The following is a 27,176-nucleotide window of genomic DNA, read 5'->3' on the forward strand; positions in this document are numbered from 1 at the left end:
TGCTAAAGTTGAGACATAAGCTGGGCACATGGTTTGCAGATAAAATCTATGGAACAGGGTATGGAAGGAGGAGTGAACCATGTCATATTGATGGAATAAAGTAGAGATTAATTTGCCTAAGATGTTAAAGAGTAATAAAAACTGAGGTAGGAGGTGAAGGCTTGATAGCTCAGTTAACTGCAGAAGGAGATTATTTTGTAATCATTACTGTGGTACAAAACATTTTCTAGCAATTTCTTTAAGTAGCACAGAATGACATATAAGTTGTTTCCTTGTGATATTCTAGAACTGCCTTTAAGAATCAAGTTAAAACAAATGTACTTTCAAATCACTAGTTACCAAACTTGTCAATTAGTGGCTTCAGTTAATCATAAGGAAGATAAATTTTAAAATATAATGCTTTTCCCAAAGCATCCATAAAAAAGCTACCATTAAATACACTGTGTATTACCTATTTTTTTCACAACAGAAACTACAAATCCTATTAGGTCCACCTCAGAACAAGGCGGTTGGAAGTCTGAATCCAATAATTTGTTGAAGTGAAGGGGCTCCCTTGGCTGATAGATTTGTAATAGAATTTCATCTGAAGCCTACAAGAAAAAAAAAATCAGAAAAATACATGGATTCTATAAACTAATACGCATTTATCAAAATTGAAAAATTATGAGAAGTTTATACCGGTAGTTGTTGATACTGAGTCTTTTTTGTGGCTGTCAACTGTATGTTAGCTCTTTCATATTTACTCTTAGATTTTGATGCTGTGAGATGATAGATTCTGTATCTCTTTCCCTCTGTTAACAGGGAGTACAGTTCTGATGATGGACGCCAGATATTTAATATAACTATTGAGAGAAAGAGGAAAAAGACAAATTATAATGGAAGAAATGATAATCATTAAGAATCTTGTTTAAAAATAAATACTGAGGACTACAAAGATCCAAGGGATATATTGTCATTTTGTGGGCACTGGGAGCCCATTTTGTCTCCCCTGATATATACTCACTTAACTCTTGATCTACCATTTGAAATAATTTAATAAGATAATAATTTTTTAAACTTAAAATTGATTAAAAACAAAAACTCTCCATACTGACCTGAATCTTTTTCCTTTCTCTTATAGCTCATGATACGCAGCTTCCATACAGGTGTAACGTCCCTTGGCAAAATCTGTTCCCCTTGCTCAGCAGACTCCATAGCCTTCCTGAGTTCCACCTGGATCTGGGCTTGCTTCTTATCATTCAACATCTGTCTGTGATTATTCAAGGCTCTTAACTGCTCTTCACTAAAATAACCCTGTGGCCAATTGGTATATTGAGGCAGATGATTTTGGAGTATAAAGCAAACAAAACAGAAATAAACCACCTCATCTATTGGAGATGAATCTCTTTAAATGGGGATAAAATACAACAGAATTGAGTTCATGTTAAGGATGTGACAATATAAAAATTGAGATTTATGTAGTCAGTTTATCACATAACAGGTATTTTCAAGTGCCTTAAACAGTTTACTAATCCTTGTGACAAATTTACCTAGGGCCAAAACAACCCCTACGTATAAATATACTGTAATAATCATAATGATCAACACTGACATTATAAATGCATCTGAATGCTTATGATATTTCAGAAACAAGTCTATGTATGTGTAATGTATTAATTCATTTAATTCTTACAATAATCCTATGAGGTAGGTACTGTTATTGTTTCCACGAGGTAGGTGATGAAGCTGAGGTACAGACACAATAAATAATTTGCAGAGCCATACAGGCAGGGGTTGGCTCAAGAGCCCTCCATTTTTAGCCCCTGTAGTATAATTTCATTAACTCTCTGGAACAGTAGATACAATTTAAAACAGGTATGTACTATAAGTACTTATCTCTGTCTCTACATTTCTCTCCCAGTCATTTAGCAAACTGGTGTTTGAACCTCCTAGGAATCTCACCCAGTGTTAACAAAAAATAAAGGAACCAAAAATAAAATAAATGGGAATTCTGACACATAACCCACTAGACTGCTGCTGACTCACCCATGTTAATACCTGAGTCTATACTGGGAAGGGGGACCCTGTGCCTTACAAAGATATTCCTAAACAGGCAGTGTTTAGGTTAAACGTTAATTTAAAAAAAATTATGTGATTTCAGATGCCCCACAACAACTAAACATTATCACTGAAAACAAGTCCTTTTAACAGATATTTTAGAAACTGATGGCAATTTCTTTCTCTAAGAATGATAATGATACCTTTCTTTCAGTGAATCTCTTAGAACCACATAAACTTAGACCCTTAGAGATAAGCCACCCTCAGGCTTTCCCAGGCAGATGGTGGTGGAGGAGGTCTGAGGTCTGTCCAGCTACACAGGGCCAGGGTCTAGAACTTAGTCTCCCCGCTCTCATCCTGCCCCCTACTTTCTCCTTGTAAGTAAATTCTATAAAAGGAAACCCGAATAATATTTTGTTAAATTTTATGGATGAAATTAAGACCATGTTTTCATAAGCGTCAACAAACATAAAGAGACAGAGACAAATAATTTCTCAGGAAAGCATAACAAAGCCATACAGACTTGTAGCAACTGTACTCGCAGGCTTGAAAATCAGACTCACTATCCATTGAGACAGTCTGTGTTGTAACATTTGGGAATACAGGGGAATTCTATTCAGAACAGCACTGCTCACTCTCTGAGCAGAGCAGTGTTTACTTTGAGGGCCCACTTAAAGCCATATACATTTACTGTCATCAAATAAATGATATTAATCAATAAACTGTCTTCCTAAAATTTCCCCTCTTCTCCCTATTTAGCAAAGTAATCTTAGAAGTTGCATTAATTAGATACCCAGGTGTCTAAAAATTTGGGAAGTAGATTACCTTAATATATGAAATGATGTTTTAATAATAACATTTATATAAAACTTTGCAACAATACTCTTTATATACATTATCCAATTTGATTCTAAAACATCTTTTGTGGCCATTTGACAGCTATTTTATCTCCTATTTGCTTAGCTAATAAATGGTAGAGCCATGGTTCTAAAGCCTGTGCTGTTTGTAACACACTTTAGTGTTACAACTAACTATCCTTAAGGTAGAGGATCATGAAATAAACTCTAGGCAGGATCTGAAGAGCTGAGGAAACTGAGACAGTGCTTTGAAGATACTTGTTTTACCTTAAAAACAAGTTCTGACCACATTTTAAACCATATTTAATATATAAAATTATTTAACCCTCTCATCCTCTGTTTGGTACAGAAGTAGAAATGTACCACCCTGGTTTGGTACATCACTGAGGATCCTAGAAATGTACACATCCTCTTTGAGAAACACAGCATTTCAACATACTGTCTCCTGTAATGACCAGATGAGTGACGACAGCTTCCCACCTTGAAGGATGAAGACTAAGGCTTCACTTACTTACTTCCTGCAGGCCCACTTACTCTCTCACCTCAAGGTAACTTGGGTCTGGCGCGTTCTTCACAGCTTCATAAAGTTCTGCACCATCTTGCAGAGCACGGACTTGCTGTCTTGTTAGTGCACGTGATGGTATACATTGTTCTGTCACATTTTCTAGGGAAAAAACACTAAGTAAGCTAAACTATGAATTTAAGAACACTGAAAACTATAGAACTCAGCAAAAAAAAAAAAAAAAAAGCACCCAAAGGGAGGTTAAAAATAAACTACTTATCTGCTAAAAGTTCTCCAGGAAAATTTGAAACTAGTGTATTAATGGTTTAAAAAACTGTCATACAGAATTTACTTCATTAGAACAATTTGTAAATTAAAGTAAATGATTTCATGATTCACCTAATTATGAGCTAGTGGTAATTTTAAGCAAATCAAATATTGAGAATCCCATTTTCCTTCAAATTTATATAGAACATGAAGCTAAATAATAAAATCATGAAGAAATGCAGAACATAATATTTTCCACAATAAAAAAGGTAGATAAGAAAGTAAAATTTCATGTCTTTTAAGCATAAAACACTATGATTTTTATTATTCAAATTGATGCCACTGGGGAAAACAAGCTCAAGCTCCAGGTATAAAAACATAAAAATTAACAACTACAAGAGCAAAAATGCAAGTTCTGTAACACAGATAAAGACACAGAGGATAGAAAATGACAAATGGTTTGGGGAGAATAATCTGATAGTTCTTTCCCTTGTTTTCCTTTCTCCAATACCAAAAATCGATGCCACAAATACTCTAGTTACTAAAGCTCAAGGGGGAGTTTAATTAAGACTTCTGAAAAGTGCTGTAGGTCTATAATGTTTAATTGCCTAAGGCAATTTGTGAGGTTCTAAAAACTGTGGTGAATAAAGATCTGATATTTTGGGGCCAATTCAATGCTTATCTGTATATCTATGTAATTTTTTTTTTAAATCAAAAAATTCAGATTCAGAATCAGAAAAAAAAAATCTATTACTCAAAATGAAACAATTAACCCAATTAGAAGCTTCTAAAACTTTATTTTCATATGAAAAAAAGATCTTGTAAACACAACTCATTTTACCTTCATGGTCTTCAAATTCTGCTTGAATTTTAGTGAACAGGGCTTCCAGCTTCTTTTGCTGAGCTTCTGCATATTTTGTTGCTTCCTTTTCTTCTTCTCTTTCATTGCGAAATATGTATAATCCAGTTGATGTCTTCTCCATCCACTGTTAATAATGTGTCAAACAGAAACATATGGTAGGGAGGGATCATTCAAATTAATCGTCTCTCTGGGAAGAAATACTCCCATGGACACAGGAGCCTAGTGGGCTCTGGTCCTTGGGATCACAGAGTCGGACATGACTGAGCATGCAAAAGAAGAAATACAGAGTAAGTTTCAAGAATATATCATACCTGTATAGGGTATGCTCTCTGAATAATTATATCAACGCAACCAACATTTCCTCCATCGCTGAAGAGTGATGACAAGGGAAGAGGAAGAGGTCTGGGATCAGGGGAGAATCCAAGTTTGGCATACCAGCAAGCAGGTCGAGTGCTATTAGCAGAAATCTAGACAAATTAACAAATTGATTTATAAGTGAAATATATATTCACTTCTACTTCAGATTTCATAATTTTCCTTCTTTTAGGGTTGATCTCACTGTGTAACTTCAGAATCATGGAGACAGGCAGTCTAAAAATGTCTTAGGGACAGATCCATAGTGAAGGGCTGGGAATAAGAAAGACCAACACTGAACTTAGCAGAAACTGTACTAGAAGCAAGGTAACAGAAGAAATGTCTTCAAAATTCTGAAGGAGTTATTTCAACCTCAAATTCTGTATTCAGTCAACTTTGTAGTAAGATAAAAAATTACTGCATGTTTCCTTTCTCAAGAAGCCTATGGTAGTTGTCTGCCTTAAAACCAGGGAACAAATCTAGAAAGATACGAAATCCAGGCTATGGGGCTTCTAACACAGAAAGAGGTGAAAATAATCTCAAGAATGGTAACTGTGCCACATACATGGACAATAACCAATTGGGAACTGAGCAGGAATATGGAGAAATCCGAGGAATCTTCAGGAAAAAGAAATGAAACTGATAAAGGTATTTTAACATAGTGAGATGATTTTTATGTGGCTCTTGTGTGGAAATGAGTTGGTAATAAGGATAAAAGAAAATTAAGAAAAACAAGACAAGACATTTAATAACTCCAGGGAAAGCAGTAAGTTGTAAAGAAAGGAAATGTAAATCATAGTATATTGTATGCTGAATTGAAGCCCAAGTTAATGACAAATTATCTCTTTAACTTAAAAATGATTAATTTATTAAAATGCGTTCCTGAAATAGTGATTCAAAATATAACAGAAGTAAATTCTTTACAAGGTTATTTCATAAGTGAATCTGAATGTGCAACATTGCAATCATTTCTGATAGCAATATTGTAAACTATTCAACACTGACAAAGTCCTGTTACCTAGGTTTAAATATACATAGAGATGAAAAGTGTACTTTAGTATTATATATTCAAGAATCACTGAGACTTGATGTTCTAATCACACTGAAACAGAGATCTGGCCTAGTCACCAGGGTGGAAGTTGAGCAATATTATGAGGACAACATGGTGGCAAGAGCTCCAAGTATAAAAATCAAGCATCTGATGCAAATTTACTCCTATTCTTTAACTGCAACCCACATTGTTTTAGCTCAATAAATATCTCTGGCTTTCCCCCCAAAATATTTAACTATCTGAGAAACCTGCCACTTACACATAGAGTATCAGTACATTTTTCAAAAACTGAAACATAATAGGCATAAGTAAATTTAAAATGTAAATGTAAAGCCTCTCTAGAATTTAACTGAATCAGTGCCTGATTTTTACCAAGAGTGTGCATGTATTTAACTTACCTTTAACATAAGAGATTCTGGGGCTTCAAGAGGTGTACAGGCATCAGGAGAGCCCACCAGCTCTGCTCCGTGAATTACGATCTTCTGACCCACAGTCAGTCTACCGTTCTTTAGGAGAGCTGAGAGGGGAGGGTCCACCTGGGCCTTAATAGCATACCATCCATCTGTAAGTTGGACAACGGCCACCTTTGTGGTATCCACACTGCTAGTCTTATTGCTAGAAGGTTCAGATATATCTGTGCTTAATGAAATTATTTCAGAAACACAGAGAACAAGTGTTTTTGCAGCTGTGTCATCCCTTTCCATTATCTTTTTTATCGCTGATCTTTTGCTTCTATCGATTTCCACATCATATCTAAAAAGAAATAGAAAAATGCATTATTTTAGGAATTGTGAGTCTAGAATTTCACTGTAAGAAAAAAGTCACTGAAAAATTGAGAATAAAAATTAAATAACCTTTACTGAAGAAATACCAAGACCAAAGAGAATTTCAAAGATGATAGTTGGCATTATATTAAGTTTTATACTGCTAAAATGAGTTAAATATTAATCTTCCCCAAATGCAATAATGCTTTACTTGTCAAATTCATATTCTCACGTGCCAAGAGTTTGAGAAGAGGGGAGGACAAAAGGGAAGCAAGAGGTATATAAATGTGCAATTGATCTTAAATGGGGCTGGAGGGTAACATGAGAACTATGCTATGCAAGTGGGGTAGCAACTATCATGACAACTGGCTAGTCATCCTTTATGATGGACAGTCACAGGTGGCTTACAAGTCTGACCCATACCACAATACAGGATTACATAATAGGATGCTTTAAACTTGCCTGTATTTTAGTTGAAGAAGTACCCTTTCTGGGTTCAGGCATCTATTAGCAAATTTCTTAGGAAAGGCAAATTCCATAGCTGCTAGTTTCCATATAATCCATCTATAATGATTATAGACCCAAACTCTAGAAATAAGCTTTGGATCCACACCTGGGGTGTCACACAGAGCTCTGAACAAATAAAGGGAGAATGAATAATAAAAACCACATAAGATGATACTGAGTTCAATAGCCCCAACTATTCTTTGCACAAAAACTAAATTGTATAAGATCATTCAATAAGTTTTTTATAAGTTAATATATAATCAATAAGCAATTTAACTTTAGAAAATGATTTGACATGTATCAAAATATGCTAATGAAAATTTCACATATTATTCAATACACTTGTTTCAACTGAAAAATAAGACATTTAAAATAATTATATTTTAGATTATATATTTCTTATTAAAGAGATTGTTTTTAGAAATCACCCAAGAATTTCCTTCTCTAGTCCTGGTTCTCTTAATATCTACTCCTTTCTGCTCAAATCTACAACCCCTCTGCCTTTCCCATTCTCACTCTCAGTACTAATGTGACTAGAAGTAATTAAGAGAACATTCATAAACATTCACCCTGTGGTCTACCAACCATTGGAACTGGTACCCTTACATGTTGCCTTCTTACTCTGTTTAAAAAGTTGTACCTCTCCTCACTCAATTCTCTCTACCCCACTTTGCTAGTTTTATCTTCAAAGTACTTACCACTTTTTAATATACTATATGATTTACTTAGTCCTTTCAAAAATTTTCCTTCCTTGTCTCAAACCCCTCCACTAGAATATATGACTTACTAGGGCAAAGATTTTTTTGTTTTGCTAACCCTAGTACCCAAGATATGAGCAGTATCTGGGTATAGTAGGTCTTCAGTAAATATCTGCGAACTGATAAAAAGGCAAGCAGATAGAGGCAGCCGCTCTTTACCTAACTATCTCTGAGAGACTCTTCTTGCTTCAATAAACTTTCACTTTCTTTTTTTTTTTAAAAAAAGCTTGAGCTTCAACACTCAAAGATTTTTGAACCATGCCCACTTGATTACAAAATAATCACTATTAACCTCTAAACTATGTGGTCTTCTTAATACAATTAAGTGATACAACTATTACTTTTCCAACTAGAATCAATATTTGACATATGGGGCAAATGCCAAGATGTAAATACATTCCTGTTTTAAAATACTCTAAAAACAAGAAAAATTTAGAGAAAAGATGCTTTACCACTTTTCCAAAGCTGTAAATTTTGGAAAGATAAACCTAGATCTCAAAAATAAGGGTGCTAGAGAAAGTTTCCCATTGCTTGTCACTGGCATTAGGTAATAAATACCTTCCCTGATAGCACTTTAAATTCTGTTTGTATAAACATTAGAATCCTAAGAGGATAAACAGTTTCTAAACTGTTGGTTGAAGTTTTAGGGCCACTGGGGTTCTCTAGTTATTTGGTATTACTGATATTTAAGTATTTCTAATTTTAGTATTCATATATTTACTGAAATACACAATGAAAGAGAATATGCACGGAAGCATGTCTGTGTGTGTGGTTTTACGAGAAGGCCAACCCATACTTAATTTTTCTTATCAGTCTTTATTTTGTATAAGCAATAAGAATAATATCCTAATTTAAGCAGAACCAATTCAGTAAATCCTAAGACAAACCAAAATTCATTTTTCAAAAGATTTCAACAGAATATCAACTGAACCACAAAGTGCTTAAAATGATTCACTGTATAAGCTTTTTGATTTCTAGTCAAGTTTTTAAGTTCGAGAGAGAGAAAGAAAGATGAAATAGGGACTCGTAAGAAAGAGAGAGATGATGGAATATTTAATATAAAATTTCTCTTTGCAGAGAGTACCTATAAAATTCTTCTTTTCCAGCCTTTCCATCATTGGAGGGTATGAGCCATCCACCATCAGCCAACTGTATTCCCTTTCCAGTCCATAAACTTTCCTTACCAAAATAATCCTGAGTGTGAAACTGAAAAGCCTCTGCATTTTTGCTGTTAATTTTTACACAGTGTTTAGAAACACCATACATATATAGCTGGACAAAATAAATGATAGAAAATTTTGAAAATGAGTAAAAAATCATCAAACAAAAGAACATATTTCACAGAAAAAAAACAATTATAACAAGCCAAAACTGAATTTACCCAAAGTTTTTCATTTAAATATGAAAACATTCACTATAAAAATACATAACTTGCTTACTAGAAGCTAAAAAATTTTTGTGTAATATAAATGACCCTCAAGAGTCTGCAGCACCTTTCTCATTCCCTTGGGGTACCTGCTTCCAGCGCTATGTGTGGTAGAAAGTCATTGTGGGGATAAAAAAGTAACCTAATGTTTTAGAAAACCTCTTAAGTTAAAAAACTTAGAAAGGGCCCAGACTCTCATCTCTTCATTGCTCCAAATTCTAACTAGATAGAGCTGGCTTAGTAAGAATCTCTTTTAAAACTGTAAATGGCTCTTAGCAGGTTCAGGGTTATGAGTTATTCACACTTCCTCTAACACCTAGCTGAAAGCACTTATAGTACTAAATGAATACATTTTGAAGGGGGAAGAGAAGCAGTAACTTTAAAGTACAGATCACTCTGGTGGAATAAAGCAGCAGACAGGAAGGAGGCTGCCAAGGTAGGCCGATTAGGACATGATTTTACTCGTCCATTGCCCCAATTTGTTCTTTAAACAAAACAATTTGGAGATGCCAGTTAATAAAACAACACATTGCTGTAAGAGTTATTAGCACTGTAGACAAAGGCATACCTGTTTGTGAGAACACGCAGAGGGAATTCGGCCTTCTACTGCCTCTCTGAGAGGGATTCTAGGCATAGTGGATGTTTTTGCAAGATACAGACTGCCTGGCTGTGGAAAAATACATTGCCTTTGTTTCTTTCTAATTCGCATATCCTGTATATCTCTGGCATTCTGAAGATTTGTAATTGAATCTATTAAAGAACAAACAGCAAAAACTGAAGTTGAATATAAAATTTTAAAAGTACAACCCTTGTTTTATAAAATCGTATCAATTTGCTCTAACTTTAAATCTTAAGGGATGAAAAAAGTTTCTACTTAAAAAAACGTATAGAAGAACAGAAATAGATTGTTTTTATTTTGAATTTGGGAGAAAATTAGTAGCCTGGTAAAAATATAATCCAATAATAGCAGTCCTAGATTGTATGTCTAAAACTGTTTGTTTTTTTTTTTAAACAAAAACATCTACAAGTAGTTACCTTTGGAAAAAAACATTAGAATAATTTAAGCTTTGGACCTGGCATTACAAAAGATTTTGAAATTAGTAATCACAATGAAAGTGGGAAAAATCCTCTCAAGGCATTATTTAATATAAGAAATAAATAACTGAAAGGCAAAAATATGTCAACACAAATTGTTACACAATACCTAAAGGTTCTTCTTCACCCTTGGTGAAAAGTATAGTTGTTGTTTGATGAATTTCACAGTTGTTAACATTGTTTTCACTGTCACCAGAGCCATGCTCATCTATGTTTTTTTGTTGTTTGTTTTCCTCCAAATTAGTATTCTTGCCAACAAACTGCTCATCTCTGTGAATGTGTGATTTAGTTTTAAAAGGTGGGACAAAGACTTTCATGGGTTTGCCTATAGTTATCGAGTGTCTCCTTTTCTCATTCCTTGGGTCAGGAACCTTGCAAAGTGGCTGCCCTGAAATTGATAAATTGCTTGAAGACTTTCCCAAAGTCAGGTGTTCATAAAAGTGAGACTTAGATAAAAATTCTTGACCAGGTGCAGTGAAATTTGGGGTCTGTATTTCTTGACGTTCCGTAGTTATGCTACAACAGGGAGAAAATATTTAAGTTTATTCACCAGTAAATGTATAAATGTTTCTGAATATTTTTTTTTTTTGAGACCCTCAACTGCTACATGGCAATCCTATTCTGATAACCGTTTTGCATTTCATCATGGTTGCTCTCCAAAAGAATACCACACTCTGCAAGTCTGTCTCTCTCACACCAACTCCCAGCCTGACTTTATCACCTGCAAATAACAGAGAAGAGTCTCTCCTCCAGTTCAATCACAGCTCCTCACTTACCTCCTTCACCAGACATCTCTCTACCCGTTCTCATCTCATGGTAACCCCTTCACCTATACTCCTGGCCCCATTTCATATCTCAACCTTGGGAGTCTCACTCTTGCAATGATCATTCCATATCCTTCCTTTCTCATTCATCATCTGTTACACCTTTTTCACTCAGAAAGTCTTGCCCACCCTTGACTTTTTTCTCAGCCTTATCTCCCCACTTCAAGGTAATACTGTTACCTATCCCTCGTGGTCAACCTTCTACAGGTAATCTAAACTAGATGTTTTCACTTCTTCACTTTCTACTCATTGAACTCTCATTTCCCCCATTATTCTGTAGAAATTGTTTTCAATAAAGGTGCTAATGATCTCCCGAAGCCAAAATAAATAAAACTTCATGTGTAAATACATTCAGCTTGACCCCTGACAGTTTTGAAAACTTCCTTTTTAAAATTCTCAGCACCAACATTTACACCACGATTTTCCCTCTTTTTCCTTCTGTCTTTTTTAAAGTGTTTTTTTTTTCTTCTTCTTCTTTCTCTTAAAAACATTCCTGCCTCTAAAGTTGGATTTATTCTGTGGACACTTTTCCTGGGTGATGTGAATCAGTTACATTGCTTAAATCACCATCTATCTAACAACAAAAACATTAATCTTTGTTTGACATTCCCCGGATGTTATTCCTACACTGTGAACTGCATCAAGTATCAGACATCCCTACCTTGATGTTGCACACTCATCTCAAACTCAGCCTGTCCAAAACTAAAACTAATTACCTTCCCAAGCATAGAAGTTCTTCCTCCATATTTCGTTGAAGACCTCATACTTTCTTTCACCCAACTCTAAACCCTTGGAACTTGAAGTTACCCTAGAATTTATTTAGTTATCCATTCATCTAGCCAGCAAATAATGTGTTCCACTACATGCCAGGCAGTATTTTGGCTGTAGGATATAGTGACAAACCAAACAAAATCATTTACATTCTAGTGGAAGGAAACAAACAAATGTCAGCTGGTATAATATGCTATGGAGAAAATTAAAGCATGATAAGGGGGACAGAAAGTGTCCAGGAGAAATAAATAAATGATATTTTATACACTGATGAGGTGACATTTGTATAGAGACCTAGAAGAGGTGAGAGAAAGACATGTAGGGGCTTGGGAGGAGGCTGTTGGAGGCAGAGCGGACACCACATGCTAGGCTGGACACACATGTGCCTGGAGCAGAGTTCAAGGGGAAGTCAGCAGGTGAGACTGGAGAGGGAGCAACAAGGCCAGATCACAGAGAACCTGGGTAGCACGGCAAAGAATTCCAGCTTGTATTCTGAGATGAAGTCATGGAACAGTTTTTGAGTCCAGAAATGACATAATCTGTCATATCAATACTTTAAAAAGGACCCTGCCAGCTGCTTTGCTGAAAATTCACTGTGTCTAGGGAGGAGGGAGGAGGCAAAGTCAGAAGCATGGAGACCAAATCTATTGAAATAATCCAGGCAGTTTTATGATGACTTGAACCAGGTGTTAAGGGTGGAAGGGGTGAGAAGTGATTGGATTTCGGGTATATTTTGAAAGCAGACTTGTTAGACTTTTACATTTATAGGATAGGACATCAGCTTTGGAGATGTTAAGTTTATGATGGCTACAAGTCACCCAAATAAAAATGTCAAGCAAGTAGCTGAATGAATGAATATATTGTTTTTAGAAGAAATCTGGCTTAAAGATATGAATTTTGGAGTTATCACCAAATAGATGGTATACAAAAAGTCATGAGAGCAGATGAGACAGTAGTGGGGAAGGGCAGGAAGAGAAGCCATCTGGAGCTGAACCATGGGGTAATTTAATACTTAGTGGCTGGGGGAAGAACTAGCAAAGGAAAGTAAGAAAGATAGCCAGTGGGACAGGAGGAGAAGCAAGAGAGATGGCCCAGAAGCCAGAATAAAGTGTTAAGAAAGCAGGAGTGATTAACTGTGTCAATGCCACTGACAGGTTAACACAAGGATGGGGGACAATGTAGACTTCACTGGTAATCTTGATGAGGGGTGGTAGTGGGTGGTGATAAAAGACTGAGATGGGTTCGGGAGAAAAAGGGAAGAGATTAAGTAGAGAAGCTGAGTTGAGACAATTCTAATGAGATGTGCTTTAAGTGGGGCATGGAAATGGACTGGTAGGATAAGAGGAGTCAAGAAAATCTTTTCAAGATGGGAGATTTATAGCAACTACCTATACTGATGGGCTTCCCTGATAGCTCAGTTGGTAAAGAATCTGCCTGCAATACAGAGAACTGGGGAGACCCTGGTTCAATTCCTGGGTCAGGAAGATCCCCTGGAGAAGGGATACGCTATGCACTCCAGTATTCTTGGGCTTCCCTTGTGGCTCAGCTGGTAAAGAATCTGCCTGCAATGCGAGAGACCTGGGCTCGATCCCTGGGTTGGAAAGATCCCCTGGAGAAGGGAAAGGCTACCCACTCCAGTATTCTGGCCTGGAGAATTCCATGGACTCTATAGTCCATGGGGTTGCAAAGAGTCAGACATGACTGAGCGACTTTCACACTGATGGGACTAGTCCAGTAGGAATGAAAAATTATCAATGCAGGAGGGAGAGGTGACAATTGCTGGACTTGTTTCCCTGAATAGATGATCTAGATGTGATCAAATGCACAGGAATGAATAAACCTGCTCCAAAAGTTACTTTCATTGATTTCTTTTAGTCTATTGTTTTTAAATATGAAGACTATTGTGAAAATGAGGAGTCTGCTTTGCAGCTTCTATAATCAAGACATCTATTTGAATCTACTTGGGACATATTTTGCCACTCTCTGTTAATGACTATCTGGCCATATGGGGAATCTATCTTCCACTCAATCTCTACTCTACCACACGTACTAACTAAACGAAGCCTTTGTTGTTCTTTAGTTGCTAAGTCATGTCTGACTCTTGTGACTGCATGGACTGTAGTCTGCCTGGCTCCTTTGTCTATGGGATTCTCCAGGCATTCTCCAGGACTGTCCATGGCAACTGAAGTAGGTTGCCATGCTCTCCTCCAGGGGATCTTCTTGACCCAGGGATCGAACCTGGGTCTCCTGCACTGGCAGGTGGATTCTCTACCACTGAGTCACCTGGGAAGACAATAAATGCCTTTACTTCCTTACTAATCTCCTTGCAGTAGTTTCTCTCTGATCTAATTCTAAAACATACATCTGGTTGTGTCACTTCTCAGAAACATCCAAAGACAAACTATTGCCTGTCCAGGTTTTGATTTGTCAGAAATGATATCCAGGAAGCTTTCCTTTTTAGTCTTAAGTGTTAGTTGCTCAGTCATGCCTGACTCTCTGTGACCCCATGGACTGCAACCCACCAGGCTCCTCTGTCCATGAGATTTTCCAGGCAAGGATACTGGGGTGGGTTGCCATTTCCTTCTCCAGAGGATCTTCCCAACCCAGGGATCGAATCCGGGTCTCCTGTACTGCAGGCAGATTCTTTACCGACTGAGCTACAAGCGAAGTCCTTTTTAGTCTGACTCTCCCCATTTCTTTGTTTCCTCCCTATCCTCACCCCACCCCCATGCCTGACAAATCCCATGATGAAAGTCACACAGCTTCTTACTGCATCCAGATTTGCAATGACCTGTTTAACCAGCATTCTTTACATTCCATCTGAAGTACTTTCCCTATTAAGCTTTTGTCACATAATTAGCTGCCAATTTTTCTATGTTTTCACATCACTTTGTTATATTCATTTTAGTATTTATAGGACAATAATTCTTGTCATGCCTGGCTCTAAGGCAAGCAATCCAGTTGGACTTCTGAAGTTTTCTTCTTTTTGCATGGTCTGTTTTCCCTAAGCTCCTTTTTTGCCTTCCCTTTACTTTGGATACTATCTCTCACAGGAGCTTTCTTCCAGTGATGAGTGATTTTTGATTTTCTGTTCTCACTTAAGAGTGAAGCACTGAATAGCTGACTGGAAGCTGTGTGCTGGTGAGCTTGTCAATTGTTGGCTTCACTGTCTGGCAACGCAGTTTAATTTCAATACCTGCGACTATCAGTAGCCTTTTCTATTGGGCTGGTCCTAAGACCCAGAAAAAGAATCATTCAGTCTTTTGCCTAGAGGCCCAGCTGCCAGCATTTGGGAGCCAAGTGTGGGAACCAGGCTAGGGGTTCTCACCACTTGAAATCCAGATTTTTACTTAATCTCTGTTTTCAGAGCCTTCCCGCAGTCCCATGCCCAATTCAGAATCTCTCCAATTCATCTTCTCCAGAGAACGACCTTCTGGTCTTTTGGTACAAGAGGGATTTTTTGCCTGCCTGCAGTGGGGGAGGGGAAAATCTTACATGGATTTTCAACTAATCTTCCTATTTTCTACTTCACCTTCAGAAGTATATGTTGCTGCCAATTTGAGTCTTTTTCAGGTTCTTTAGGGCAAACTGGGTAGCTTCTCTGCCTGTTCTAATGTTAGGCTTTAGATTTCTATGTCTTTCTAAGTCATTCATGATTTTAGCTTCATAAGTTTTTTTATTTCAGGATTTTCCTCGTGCTCCAGTGGCTAAGACTCTGTGCTCCCAATGCAGAAGGCATGGGTTCAATCCCTGGTCCTGGTCAGGGAACTATATCCCACATGCCACAACTAAGAGTTCGCATGCTGCAATTAAGACCCAGTGCAACCAAATAAATATATAAATAAATAAAATAAATATTAAAAAGAATATTAATTTTTTTAAAATTTGTTGTTTCTTCTGAAACAATACTGTACTTGCAGACTAATACATTTAAAAAATTCTGTTGTAACTAGTATGGTTTTGAGAGGGAAGAGAGATAAAAGTATATTTTTAATATATGTCATCTTTAATTTTTCTTTCACTTTTATTAATATAATTGAGATGTATGTGTGTGCTTAGTCGCTCAGTCATGTTCAACTCTTTGCAACCCCATGGATTATAGCCAGCCAGGCTCCTCTCTCCCTGGGGATTCTCCTGGCAAGAATACTGGAGTGGGTTGCCATGCCTTTCTCCAGGTGGCTTTCCCAACCTGGGGATCTAACCCAGCTCTCCTTCATTGCAGGCAGATTCTTTACCATCTGAGCCACCAGGGAAGCCCATGAATACTGGAGTGGGTAGTCTATCCCTTCTCCAGGAGATCTTCCAGACCCAGGAATTGAACCAGGGTTTCCTGCATCGCAGGCGGATTCTTTACCAGCTGAGCTACCAAGGATATGCCACCTTTATTAATTGGTTTTGAGTATTTCCATATCCTGCTGAACTTTAGTACCTTATCCATAAAATTGAAGTAAAATCTATATGTCTACAAAGTTATTAAAGATGAGATAATAATATGTGTAGCAGTATCAAGTACTACCAGAGTACAGAATTACTTAATCCTGATGCAGGCTCACAAAAAAGGGAAGTGTTAAAGTCTTCACCGTATGTTAGAGCCAGTATATCTAGAAATATATTTTAAAAACCCACACTTTAACTACACTATATTAGTAGAATTAAAAAAAATTAAACATGTCTTACCAAGAGGGTCCACAGGTAACTGGCTCTAAAGAAATGTGATGCATAAACAACCTTCTATCTTTCATTGTGCCTAAAAATATATATTTCAATTATGTATTAATGAATACATTTTATATTATATATTAATGAAAATCTAATGAGAGATTTTATTTCCTATGTCTGTTCATTATACATTATTGTAACTAACAAAAATTTGAGAAAATTATACATTTAAATTTTTTCAATGCACATAATGAATGCTTAGTTCATAACTATCAAAAAATTTGGTTCTCAAATTGATAATGATTAATACCAAATAACGCACAGTGCAAACATATATATGAAATCAGTATAAATTTAGTCAGCTGATATTAATCAGAACTTGAAGGCATTAGTGAATTGCCAATGAAAATATAAATCTTTAGTTTTATGAAGGTTGACAAGCTAACCTGTAGATATTATTCATTTTCAGTAGGTAACTTGTGATTCTTAAACCTTCCACTAGTCTATTAGTAGGGAGAGGACTGGTTGAATAAACCAGAATACGCTGATACCGCCATGTGATCAAATACTACATAGTCACAAGACAGAACAAGGAAGATCTCTCAATGCTCATTTATGCATGATCTCCAGATAAATTCGAACTGAACAACAAAGAAGGTACAAAACCCTGTGCACACTGATATCTTTTGAGTGAGAAAGAAAAGTAATGAGAATATATATATATATATATATACACACATATTTACTTATTTTTACAAAAAGAAGCCCTAAAAGGATAGACCAAAAACCATTAAAAATAGTTACCAATATAATAAGCAGGAAGTGAGGAAGTTGGTGAACAATATGGAGGAGACAGTGATGGAAATAAGACTTCTCTGAGTAAATATTTCTATAGTTTTGATGAATGAACTACATAAACATTCTATTTATTCAAATATAAAATTTAAAAAGGCAAATCTTAAAATTGAAAACAAAGTGAAACTAATTAATCTAACCCAATTATCGAATTGTTAACCACAAAAATTCTTCTGAGTGACATCTAAATAGAGAACTTTAACTATACATTCCTTATGATATATGTTCTTAGGACAAAACCTGCAAAGAAAACTTAAATCTCCATTAGTAGTTTATGAATAGTAACAGTGGTACTGTAAACTTGAAGCTATTATACATATACTATAAGACGGTGATTCTCAGAGTGATCCATGGAACACTGGAAGGGAGTACCCACAATCCTTAGAGGGGATCCAAGCTGTCAAACAACCTTAATAATAATTGTGATTAATAATAAGTAGTAGTAGTAGTTATATATATCTTTCTCACTGTGTTGACACTGGCATTGCTGGTATGTCCTGCTGCATACTTTAGTGTGATAATTGTCTAAAGGAAATGCACTTTATGTGAACTGCACTAATCAACTTTCCCCAAAGAATTCCATTTTTACTTGAAAGCATAACCAACAAACGATTTATTCAGAGTTGGGTATTCAGCAAATACTTCTTCAAAAATGAATGAAATAAGTTCATCACTACAAAAAAACAAGTGAGTATTTGCTGTGAAACAAACTATTGTAAAGTTCAAGCTTTTAAGCAAAATGACAATTTTAGAATGCTTATATCTGGTTGTTACCTTGACAATTTCCTAATACTACATTTTTAGATTAGATCAGTGGTGACATTAACAAAAGTAGTTGTTTAAGATTGTATAATGTATCAATGTTGGAAGAGCTACATAACTCTGAACTAATACTCTCAAAATGACTTAAGTATAATTAATATTTATAAATACTAAAATTTTTCAATTTTAATGTTGACTATGATAAATAGAAATTGAAATAATCCACATAATCAAATGCTCTTGAGGATCGTCAGTAATTTTTAAGAGTATAAAGAAATTTTGAGAGCAAAAAATTTGAGAATCTTGGCTGGATAATAAAACAAATAAGTAAATATGTTAATGTTATTAGAACCAAGAATACAGCATTTAAAAAAATAATAACACCAGCAGCTCTGAGTGTAGTTAGCACTCAAATCTTGTTTTTTAAAAAGTATTAACCACTGAAAGGATCTCTGGAAATTCTAAGGACTCTAGAACTGGGGTGAAGAATTACAATGACTTCCTAGAAATCTTTCTGTGATAATACAAAGCAAGAAAGTGTTCAAAGGTTAATTAAAGCATATTAAAAACAAAAACTCTTAAGAAATACTTGAAGAGGTCACTACTTACAAATTTGAAATGATGTGAGCATCAAAAAGAATGTTACCTTTTGTAAAGAAATACATTATTTATAGTGTTCTTTTAAACTTTATATCCACATTATAAATAAGAATCTAAGAAATCAACTGTATCTAAAAGAGAAAGAAAAAAATTCCTTTACTACTCTTAGTAGTGATTATTATACCAACTACTCTTTACTCTGAAAATTGGGTGAGTGAAGAGAAAGAATTCAATATTTATCCTGCCTTTTAAGGAAGAACTATATAGATAATCCCCAGTTGTTAAGAGAAAGCCCTTCCTTGCTGAAGAATCCCAGCTAATAAAATGTATAAAAAAATAACAGAATTTTAAAGTCACTATTTTTCAATCTCCAATTAAATAATCGAGTCTGGTAAATATTATGAAATCAACTGAATTGTAGAATCCAGCTTTTTATTTTAAAACTCCTTATTTGAGTATCATTTCACATTTCTCAATTACGGAAAAACCTCCACATTATACCTGGTAGTATGAAGGAAAAGCTCACATAACAAATAAAGCATGATAGCAAGACAGAAGTTTTAATAAACCACACTGTAAAGTCTTGCCCAATTATCCATATACCCAAAAGAGGTGAGAAAAACAACTTTAAGAATATTACAGTAATTAGAGAAGGAGAAAAGATACACATTAAAAAGCATATTTTACCATCTGGAGTGCTTTTTGAAGCCTTTAAGGATTTTCCTTGATTTTCTATTGTCCTGTCAAATTCATTTAACAAGTTTCGTTTGATTGGGGGTTCTCCTAAAAAGAAATTCCCATACATGTTTTTAAAGCAAATAACGTCAGTTTTATTTTTCAAAAGCCATAGTCCATTTTTAAAAACTAAAGTACTGGCTCTTACAATGTGTTAAGTAAAAAATACATAATAATTATAATTTAAATAGTGAACATTCTATTTTTAAGTGATTTTTATAATTTTGTAATTTTTGTAATTAATTTTTCAATGTCAATTTAATTTCTATTATTTTTTGACCATTTAAAATACTACTTTTTAATTGGGTCCAGGAATAAACAGATGTACCAGATATCACAGATAATCTTTTTTTTAATAAACTGCCACTTGATGTAACTTCAGGCATATTGGCAATAAGGACAAACAAAAAAATTTCTTCAAATAAACTTTTTTTTTTTTTTTGCATTACACTCAAGAAGGAATTTATTATATAGGTCCTTGAACTAGAGTCAGTGGGTAGGAGAAAATATTTTAAATTACCAAAATTAAAGTACTGGCAAAAGTAATATGTACTTCTTATTTAAAAACTCTTCAAAGGCTTAGAATAAACTTAAGCCATAATTGAAGTTACGAATTTCTATGCCATACTGAGATAATGTGTTAACAGATACCTTAAAAAATATATATATTTGTTTATTTGGCTGTCTTGGGTCTTAGTTGAAGCATGTGGGATCTAGTTCCCCCACCAGGGATTGAACCCAGGCCCCGTGCATCGGGAGGGTGGAATCTTAGCCACTACACCACCAGGGAAGTCCTGATACTTTGTTTTAAGATGTTTTTTGATTTATTAAAGGAAGTGAACTTGAAGGATTTAATAAGTAAAAATGTCTTTGCAAGCCTTTATCAAATGTCCGATTATAAAGTGATTTAATTGTTTGACAAGAACCTGTACTATAAAGTAACCAGAAGCTGATTGTGCCTAGTCACTCAGTCGTGTCCGACTCTTTGCAACCCCATGGACTGTAGTCCGCCAGGCTTCTCTGTCCATGGGGATTCTCCAGGCAAGAATACTGGAGTGGATTGCCATGCCCTTCTCCAGAAGCTGATTAAGCTATATATATTTATATCTAACAATAGTGAGGGAAATGAAACAATGATGCTGTTGACAACACTTAGTAGAAATCTGAGTTGTTATTCCTAGGCATAAGGCCAACTTACTTTAGTGCACACATGAACAAAACAGGATCCTATAAATAAAGACATTATTTTCTATAAAAGAATTATGAGTATCTTTAGCATCTGCACCTCAGAATTTTGCACTAGAGAACTGCAACAATAAGGTAAGTATTGTAAACTTACTACTCTGCCTGTAACATGAACTTAGTATAGAATATGGCATGGATAATACTTGATTAAGGAAGTCTCTATCCACCAGGATGACTTAAGGGCAAAATGTACCAAGTGTAAGAATGAACTGACCATCTTCAGTGTTTTTGTCTAACCATCTTCAGTGTCTTTCTCTATAATGTGAAGGGCCTGGACAAGAAGACTTGTGAAAACTCAACTACTCTATGAGTCTAGAGTTTTTAAACAGGATTGACATGCTTCAGATCATTCACTTAAAAGCTGGAGAGTTACTTTTGGCATTTACTTTAATTGTAACTAATCAACAGATTTAATTATTTAAGATCATTCCTAGTCAAAGATACTAACAGAAAGAAAAAAAAAAATCAAACATCCAATTAACTTCATAATTGAACTGAGTTGTTAAATATACTATATTTAAAAGAGAAGTCAGAACATAGTCCAAATGGCATTAAGATCAGAATACTATTTACTAAAAACAAACTTATCTTAGAACACCTGCTAGATGAAAAAAAAAAAAAAAAGGCAAGCTAACCAACATCTATAGTCAGAAACCAGCTTTTAAAGTTCTTAATAGCCAGAGTCTGAAACTTTGTTCTCTCTCCCCATCTCTATGTGTATGTATATAAACATGACTTAACCAATGACTTCCTGGTACACAGACTCAGCAATATCAAGAATGAAACCAAACTACACACACAAGTCTGAAAAATGTACTTAGTGTATAATTTCCTAATTGTTACAAGCTAGCATACCAGAGGGAAAAGGCAATGGCAACCCACTCCAGTACTCTTGCCTGGAAAATCCCATGGATGGAGAAGCCTGGTAGGCTGTGGTCCATGGGGTCGCAAAAAGTCGGAGGTGACTGAGTGACTTCACTTTCACTTTTCGCTTTCATGCACTGGAGAAGGAAATGGCAACCCACTCCAGTATTCTTGCCTGGGACTCCCAGGGGTGGGGGAGCTTGGTGGGCTGCCATCTATGGGGTCGCACAGAATCGGACATGACTGAAGCGACAGCAGCAGCAGCAGCAGCATCATACCAGAATTATTAAGGACTTAACAATTTAAAAAGCAACTGGGAGACCAAAAGGCAAAAACAGACACTTACCGACTGTGACAAGTGCATCTCCTCTTCTTTTTTCTATTCTTGAATTTGACAAAACCGTTTCCTCATTTTTTTGGCATGTAAAAGGAGAGTGTTTCGCATGACTTGGAAATTCAGAATCTGTCAGCTCACCATCTTCCATAAAAGCTTTAGCAATCTCTACTGCTTCTGTTTCAAAATAGTTCTCTGGGTCTTTAGAGTCAGTAGAACAAATTTCTGTATTTGTTTTCACAAGATCAGGAAAAGTTTCCGTTTTCCCAATTTCCTTTTTTATATATTTAGGCAAAGTTTGCTTTTCCCCCAAAAGATGAATGTTGTCAGTGTGTGATACTCTGGTTCCTAATACTGACTGTTGTTGGTCTTGCTTAAATTCAGAGAGATACGAAGAAACTTTAAGAGAGTGATTATTTTCTGATGAACCACTTTCAATGTTATAGTTGTTTGATAATTTAAATTCTTTATTGTAGGCTTTTTCCATTTTGGAGCTTACAGAGTGTTCTGGGGTTCTTTTATCAGTACAAGAGACAGGAAGTATCTTTGATACATCTTGCCTAGAAGTAGGTGAATGCTGGAGACTATATTCAGTTCCGATTAAATCGAATTCTTCAAACATTCCCTTAACTTTGCATAAGGCACTCTCAGAAACTGGAACGTGTTTTCCACTTGCTGTACTAAATCCAGAGAAAGCAGATGATAGTAAATTTGGGGGGTTATGTGTCATAGTATTTTCTTTTCTTGTGAATATGTCTGAATGCTCTTCATTACTTTTAAATGATACTCTGGAAAAGAACTGCTTGGCACTGTCTTCTGACTTAGAAAATACCTGTCTCGCTTTTTGTAATGCAGAATCTGACACTTGGACAGATTTTCCACTTGCTGTGTTAAAAATCCCACAAGCATTCATAGAAGAGACAGACCTGGGATGCTTTCCCATGTTAAATTTACATCTATCAGAAGTTTTCAAATCAACATGACGAAGTGGTATCTCAGAAACTTTCTCCAATCCAGAAATACTTTGGTCATGTAAAATCGGTTCACTTTGAATGTCAGGAGAAGCATCATGTGAATGCATATTATGTTCTTCATTATCTGGAGAGTTAGGGAAAATAACATCCTCTGAGTTACCCAATGCCTTATGAGAATCTGTCACAGTTTTCGTTTGGTCAGTGCCTGATTTCGTCTCAGTGTTTTGCTTAGTATATATGTTCCTGCAGTTGTCTGTAAACCTCTCTCTGACTGTTGTTTCACGTGAAACAAAGGCTATTTGATCACTTGCTGTACTGTATGCAGGTGGCTCGGTCTCAAAATTATTTGAATTAGATAAGGCCACTTCAACAGCTGTCTTTTTATTTTTGCATGGTGAAAACTTAGTCACAAGTTTCAGAACACAACTATCTTTGTCTACAGCTTGTGGGTTTATGTTTGCTTCTCTTATGGTGGGTATTACTTTAGAAAAACTAGTGTTTTTCCTACCTTTGACATTCTTTACTACTGGCTCAATACCAGAATTATCAATTTTATTTTTTGAGAGATTCTCTGATTTATTAAATCCCTCACTGGAATGACAAAAATCAGAATATGAATAGCTGTTAGGCATGCTGTTGTTTAAGGAAGTTGAATCTTGCTTTTCAGAGAGGCTTTTGTCATTTTCAGTTATACTGTTTGAACTGTTTCCACATGAAGGATTTCCTACATAATCCCTAGTATATTCCTTTAAACATATAATTTTGGAGGAATTTATTTTTTCTGGTTGATCATTCAATTCTCCTTCTCTAAGCCATTTCTGGGCTTCAAGTAGTGAAGCCTGACTCACAGAAATTTTTCTACCATGTCCTGTGTGAAACGCTAAAGCTGAGTTTTCCATGGCTGAACAAGTGGAATGGTTTGTGTAACACGTTATAGGACTTTTTGCTGTTTCTTCTTCCATATTTTCATGTACTTTAACTTTCAGAGAGACACTATGTGATGTGTGGAGATTTTCAGTTTGTCCTTGTAAATGATCACTTAAGAACCTGGGTGGCATGGCAGTCTCCTCAGAAACAAGCTTTTTCTCCTCTAGAGAATTCTGCATCTCTTCATGCTTTGGGGCAGTTCCTTTAACTATCTCACATGCTAAGTCAAGCCCTTCCTTACAAACCTCTCTGTCCATTAGCATTTTTGCCCCTTGATGGATAAAATCAGTCACTTCACTATTGTCTTGCTTTGTTTCATCAAAAAGATTTTTCACTTTGTCCAAAGACTCTTTGGCAATTTTTACTTTTTTCCCACTAGCTGTATGGAAACCCAACGTGGTTGGTTCTTTGATCTTTTTGAATTCACATTTTTCTCTTTGCTGCAGTGTCAGTATTTGATTTTCAATACCAGCTGGGCTGCTTTCTTGCAACATTTTGTTTTTGAACATACTGGTTTCCTCATGACTTGAAATGTCTATTTTGTTGGTATTTATGCCAGAAAGTAATTCAGAATTTGAGGAATCTGAAAAATTATTCAATTCTTTTTCTGTACATTTTTCATCAAAGAAATTTACAACTTTATTTAAAGACTCCTTAGAGACCCTTATGTTTTTCCCATTTGCAGTCCAAAAGGACAAATCAACAACACCAAAATCTTTTATATTTTGCCTCATCTTATTAGCAATTGGCTCCTTTTTATTTGACTTATTAAATGTTTCTTCAGCTTTCATAACTTCCAAACAAGTTAAATCTGACAAACTTTCTTTAATTGGAATGTTTTCCTCTTTCATAAAGTGATGAGATAATTTCAGATGTATGTTGTATTGATCAGTATATGGTAAGCCACTTTCGTCTTTATGAACATAAACTGTATCATTTTTACTTGAAGCACAGCCATCAGATTCTCCTAAATTACAAACAAAACCAATACATTTGTTATCTTTGTTTTCAGTATTTCTCTTGAAATCTTCAGTATTTTCTTTGACAAAAATGCTGGTGGTCATTTCAAAGTTACTTTGTAGTATCAGTTGGCATTTATTATTTTCCTCACTTAAATTTTTATCATTGCTATAATTTTCTACCTTAAACATAGAAACATCAGAATTGTTACACTGATTTGAAGAGAAACTTCCTGGATCTACTTCTGCAGGAGTTTTCTCACTAACTTTCTCGATGTCACTGAACAGTTTCATGGCTTTCTGCAATGCTTCATTAGAAACATTCAGTTTTGTGCCACGGGCTGAATAAAAGCCCCTAAACTCCTCTTCACCTTTATCTGTTAAAGAACCAGAAACACTTTTGTTACAGTTGGTTGTTGACAAGCAGATCATCTTTTGCTCACGTCCAGCTAAACCTTCACATTTCTTGCTGCTATCTATGTGACTGAGAGATGGGGCACTGGCTGTGAGATGAAGATCAACATCTTTCTGCTCCTCAGAAGTGGTATTCAAGACAGTCATCTGGGTTTCAGGCATTTCAAATGGATTACTCTGTAAAATGTGGCTTGGTTTTCTGAACTGTGTAAATTCAAACTGACTTCCTGATTCTTCCAATATTGTAGAAAGTTCTGTAATTTCTGCCTTCTGGCTGGGTGTTAAATTATGGTTTGAATTGAAGTCTTGCTTTAAAGATAAAACTGGAGGAGTTGTGTGACTGTTTTCACCATCAGAAACAACTGCACCACTCTGCACATACCCACACACTGTATCAACTGACTGTGAATCACGATCACGAGGTTGGCCTCCTTTCCTTTGATTTTCTAATGATTTTACAATTTCAACCCAAGGTAAGCTAGCAGGATAATGTTCTTCAATATCCTTGAAGAGCATTTTGCTTTTCTTAATGTTGTGTTCAGAGAGTTTTATCTCTTTATTAGAAGCTGTTCTGAAGCCATTTCCAAAACTGTGACTTGAAGTCAAATCTGAGAGTCCTGCCCATTTGTCCTTGCAAAAGTTATTTCTGTTTGATTTCGTATCTGTATCTAGGGACACATCTGGCTTTGAATCTTGACCTAGAGTCATCTTTGGTTGTTGCTTTACGCTATTTCTATTCTTCTCTATAAGACCATGGACTGTATTTGATGAGACAGAATCTTTTGTAATGGACACTTTGGCTGCTTGTCCACCATCCATATCTGTACTCGTTACTATAACAGAGTTTTTGAGAACAGGTTCTCTTAAACAACTGAGGTCTGCCTCATGAACTTCCTTAATGTTTCCTAAAATAGGAATATTCCTTTCACTAGTTGTTTGAAAGATATAATTATTTTCACTGTCTGGGGAGAGTTCTTCAGAGTTTGGGTTGACAGTTCTTTTTGAAATTAAAGTAGTTTCTTCCTGGTCTTTATGGATGACTGTGAGATTCATATTTTGGTGGCACTGTACTTTCACAGAAGGTAATGCTCCTGTTATATATTTTTCAGGTGACAACATCTCAGCTTTCTTAGAATTTTCATTTAAAACACATGTTTCTTGATTGTCTTCCATGGAAATATATTTAGTTAATTCAAAACCCGCTTCACAATTCTTAGATTTTATTTTCTCTGACATTTTATATGATTGTTTTCCTCTAGGAATAACAACTGGATTTGACAGAAGATCCTTGGAGCTAGGAGTTAAAATGGTGGTATTATCATGGTCATGTAAAAAACTTTCCTGGAATTGGAAGACAGTATCACTACATTCCTCTGAATGTGGCAATTCAGGGCGACATACTACAGGCAAGACTTTTTCCTTTATATCTGAAACACCTTGGCTTTTTGGATTATCTTCACAATGCTTGTCCTGCAAGCATGATACATAATCAGTTTCTGTGGTTATAAATGACTGCCATTTTTCCTTATTAATGTTTGTTTCTTTACAATAAAGATCCTGAGATATTGTTTTATTAGTAGAAGAACTGCTTTCATTATTAAAACATTTTCTCAGAACTGTCCCAAAAGAGCTGGTTAAAGACAAAGTTGGTTCTTCAGAATCATTCTGTGAACGTTTTTTTTGGATAGAAGAAGGCAATGAACCTAAGCATGAAGACACAAAGTGACAAGATAAAATTCAAGTATCATCAATCACATTCACTAAATATTTTAA

At 35.5% G+C, this 27,176-nt stretch overlaps 1 protein-coding gene and 1 long non-coding RNA gene across 2 annotated transcripts in view; one reads left to right on the forward strand and one right to left on the reverse strand.

Annotated features, from left to right (window-relative positions):
- The window catches only part of BRCA2 (BRCA2 DNA repair associated), a 52,459-nt gene that overhangs the window by 10,132 nt on the left and 15,151 nt on the right, over positions 1–27,176 (reverse strand). The window contains exons 11-24 of the mRNA XM_061434813.1: positions 22,142–27,106; positions 19,639–19,734; positions 16,753–16,822; positions 10,590–10,996; positions 9,954–10,135; positions 9,044–9,231; positions 7,157–7,327; positions 6,329–6,683; positions 4,837–4,992; positions 4,505–4,649; positions 3,437–3,558; positions 1,095–1,293; positions 679–842; positions 452–590 (exon numbers count right to left, since the gene is read on the reverse strand). Of these exons, the coding sequence (XP_061290797.1) occupies positions 452–590; positions 679–842; positions 1,095–1,293; positions 3,437–3,558; positions 4,505–4,649; positions 4,837–4,992; positions 6,329–6,683; positions 7,157–7,327; positions 9,044–9,231; positions 9,954–10,135; positions 10,590–10,996; positions 16,753–16,822; positions 19,639–19,734; positions 22,142–27,106 (7,359 nt within the window). The remainder of the gene's footprint in view (positions 1–451; positions 591–678; positions 843–1,094; positions 1,294–3,436; positions 3,559–4,504; positions 4,650–4,836; positions 4,993–6,328; positions 6,684–7,156; positions 7,328–9,043; positions 9,232–9,953; positions 10,136–10,589; positions 10,997–16,752; positions 16,823–19,638; positions 19,735–22,141; positions 27,107–27,176) is intronic.
- LOC133258340 (uncharacterized) lies at positions 1,287–26,976 on the forward strand. Its single transcript, XR_009739975.1, has 2 exons — positions 1,287–3,442; positions 26,663–26,976. It is a non-coding gene; the product is annotated as an uncharacterized LOC133258340 (long non-coding RNA).

This window comes from Bos javanicus, chromosome 12 (genome assembly GCF_032452875.1).
Source record: "Bos javanicus breed banteng chromosome 12, ARS-OSU_banteng_1.0, whole genome shotgun sequence".
In the NCBI taxonomy this organism is placed as follows: Eukaryota; Metazoa; Chordata; class Mammalia; order Artiodactyla; family Bovidae; genus Bos; species Bos javanicus.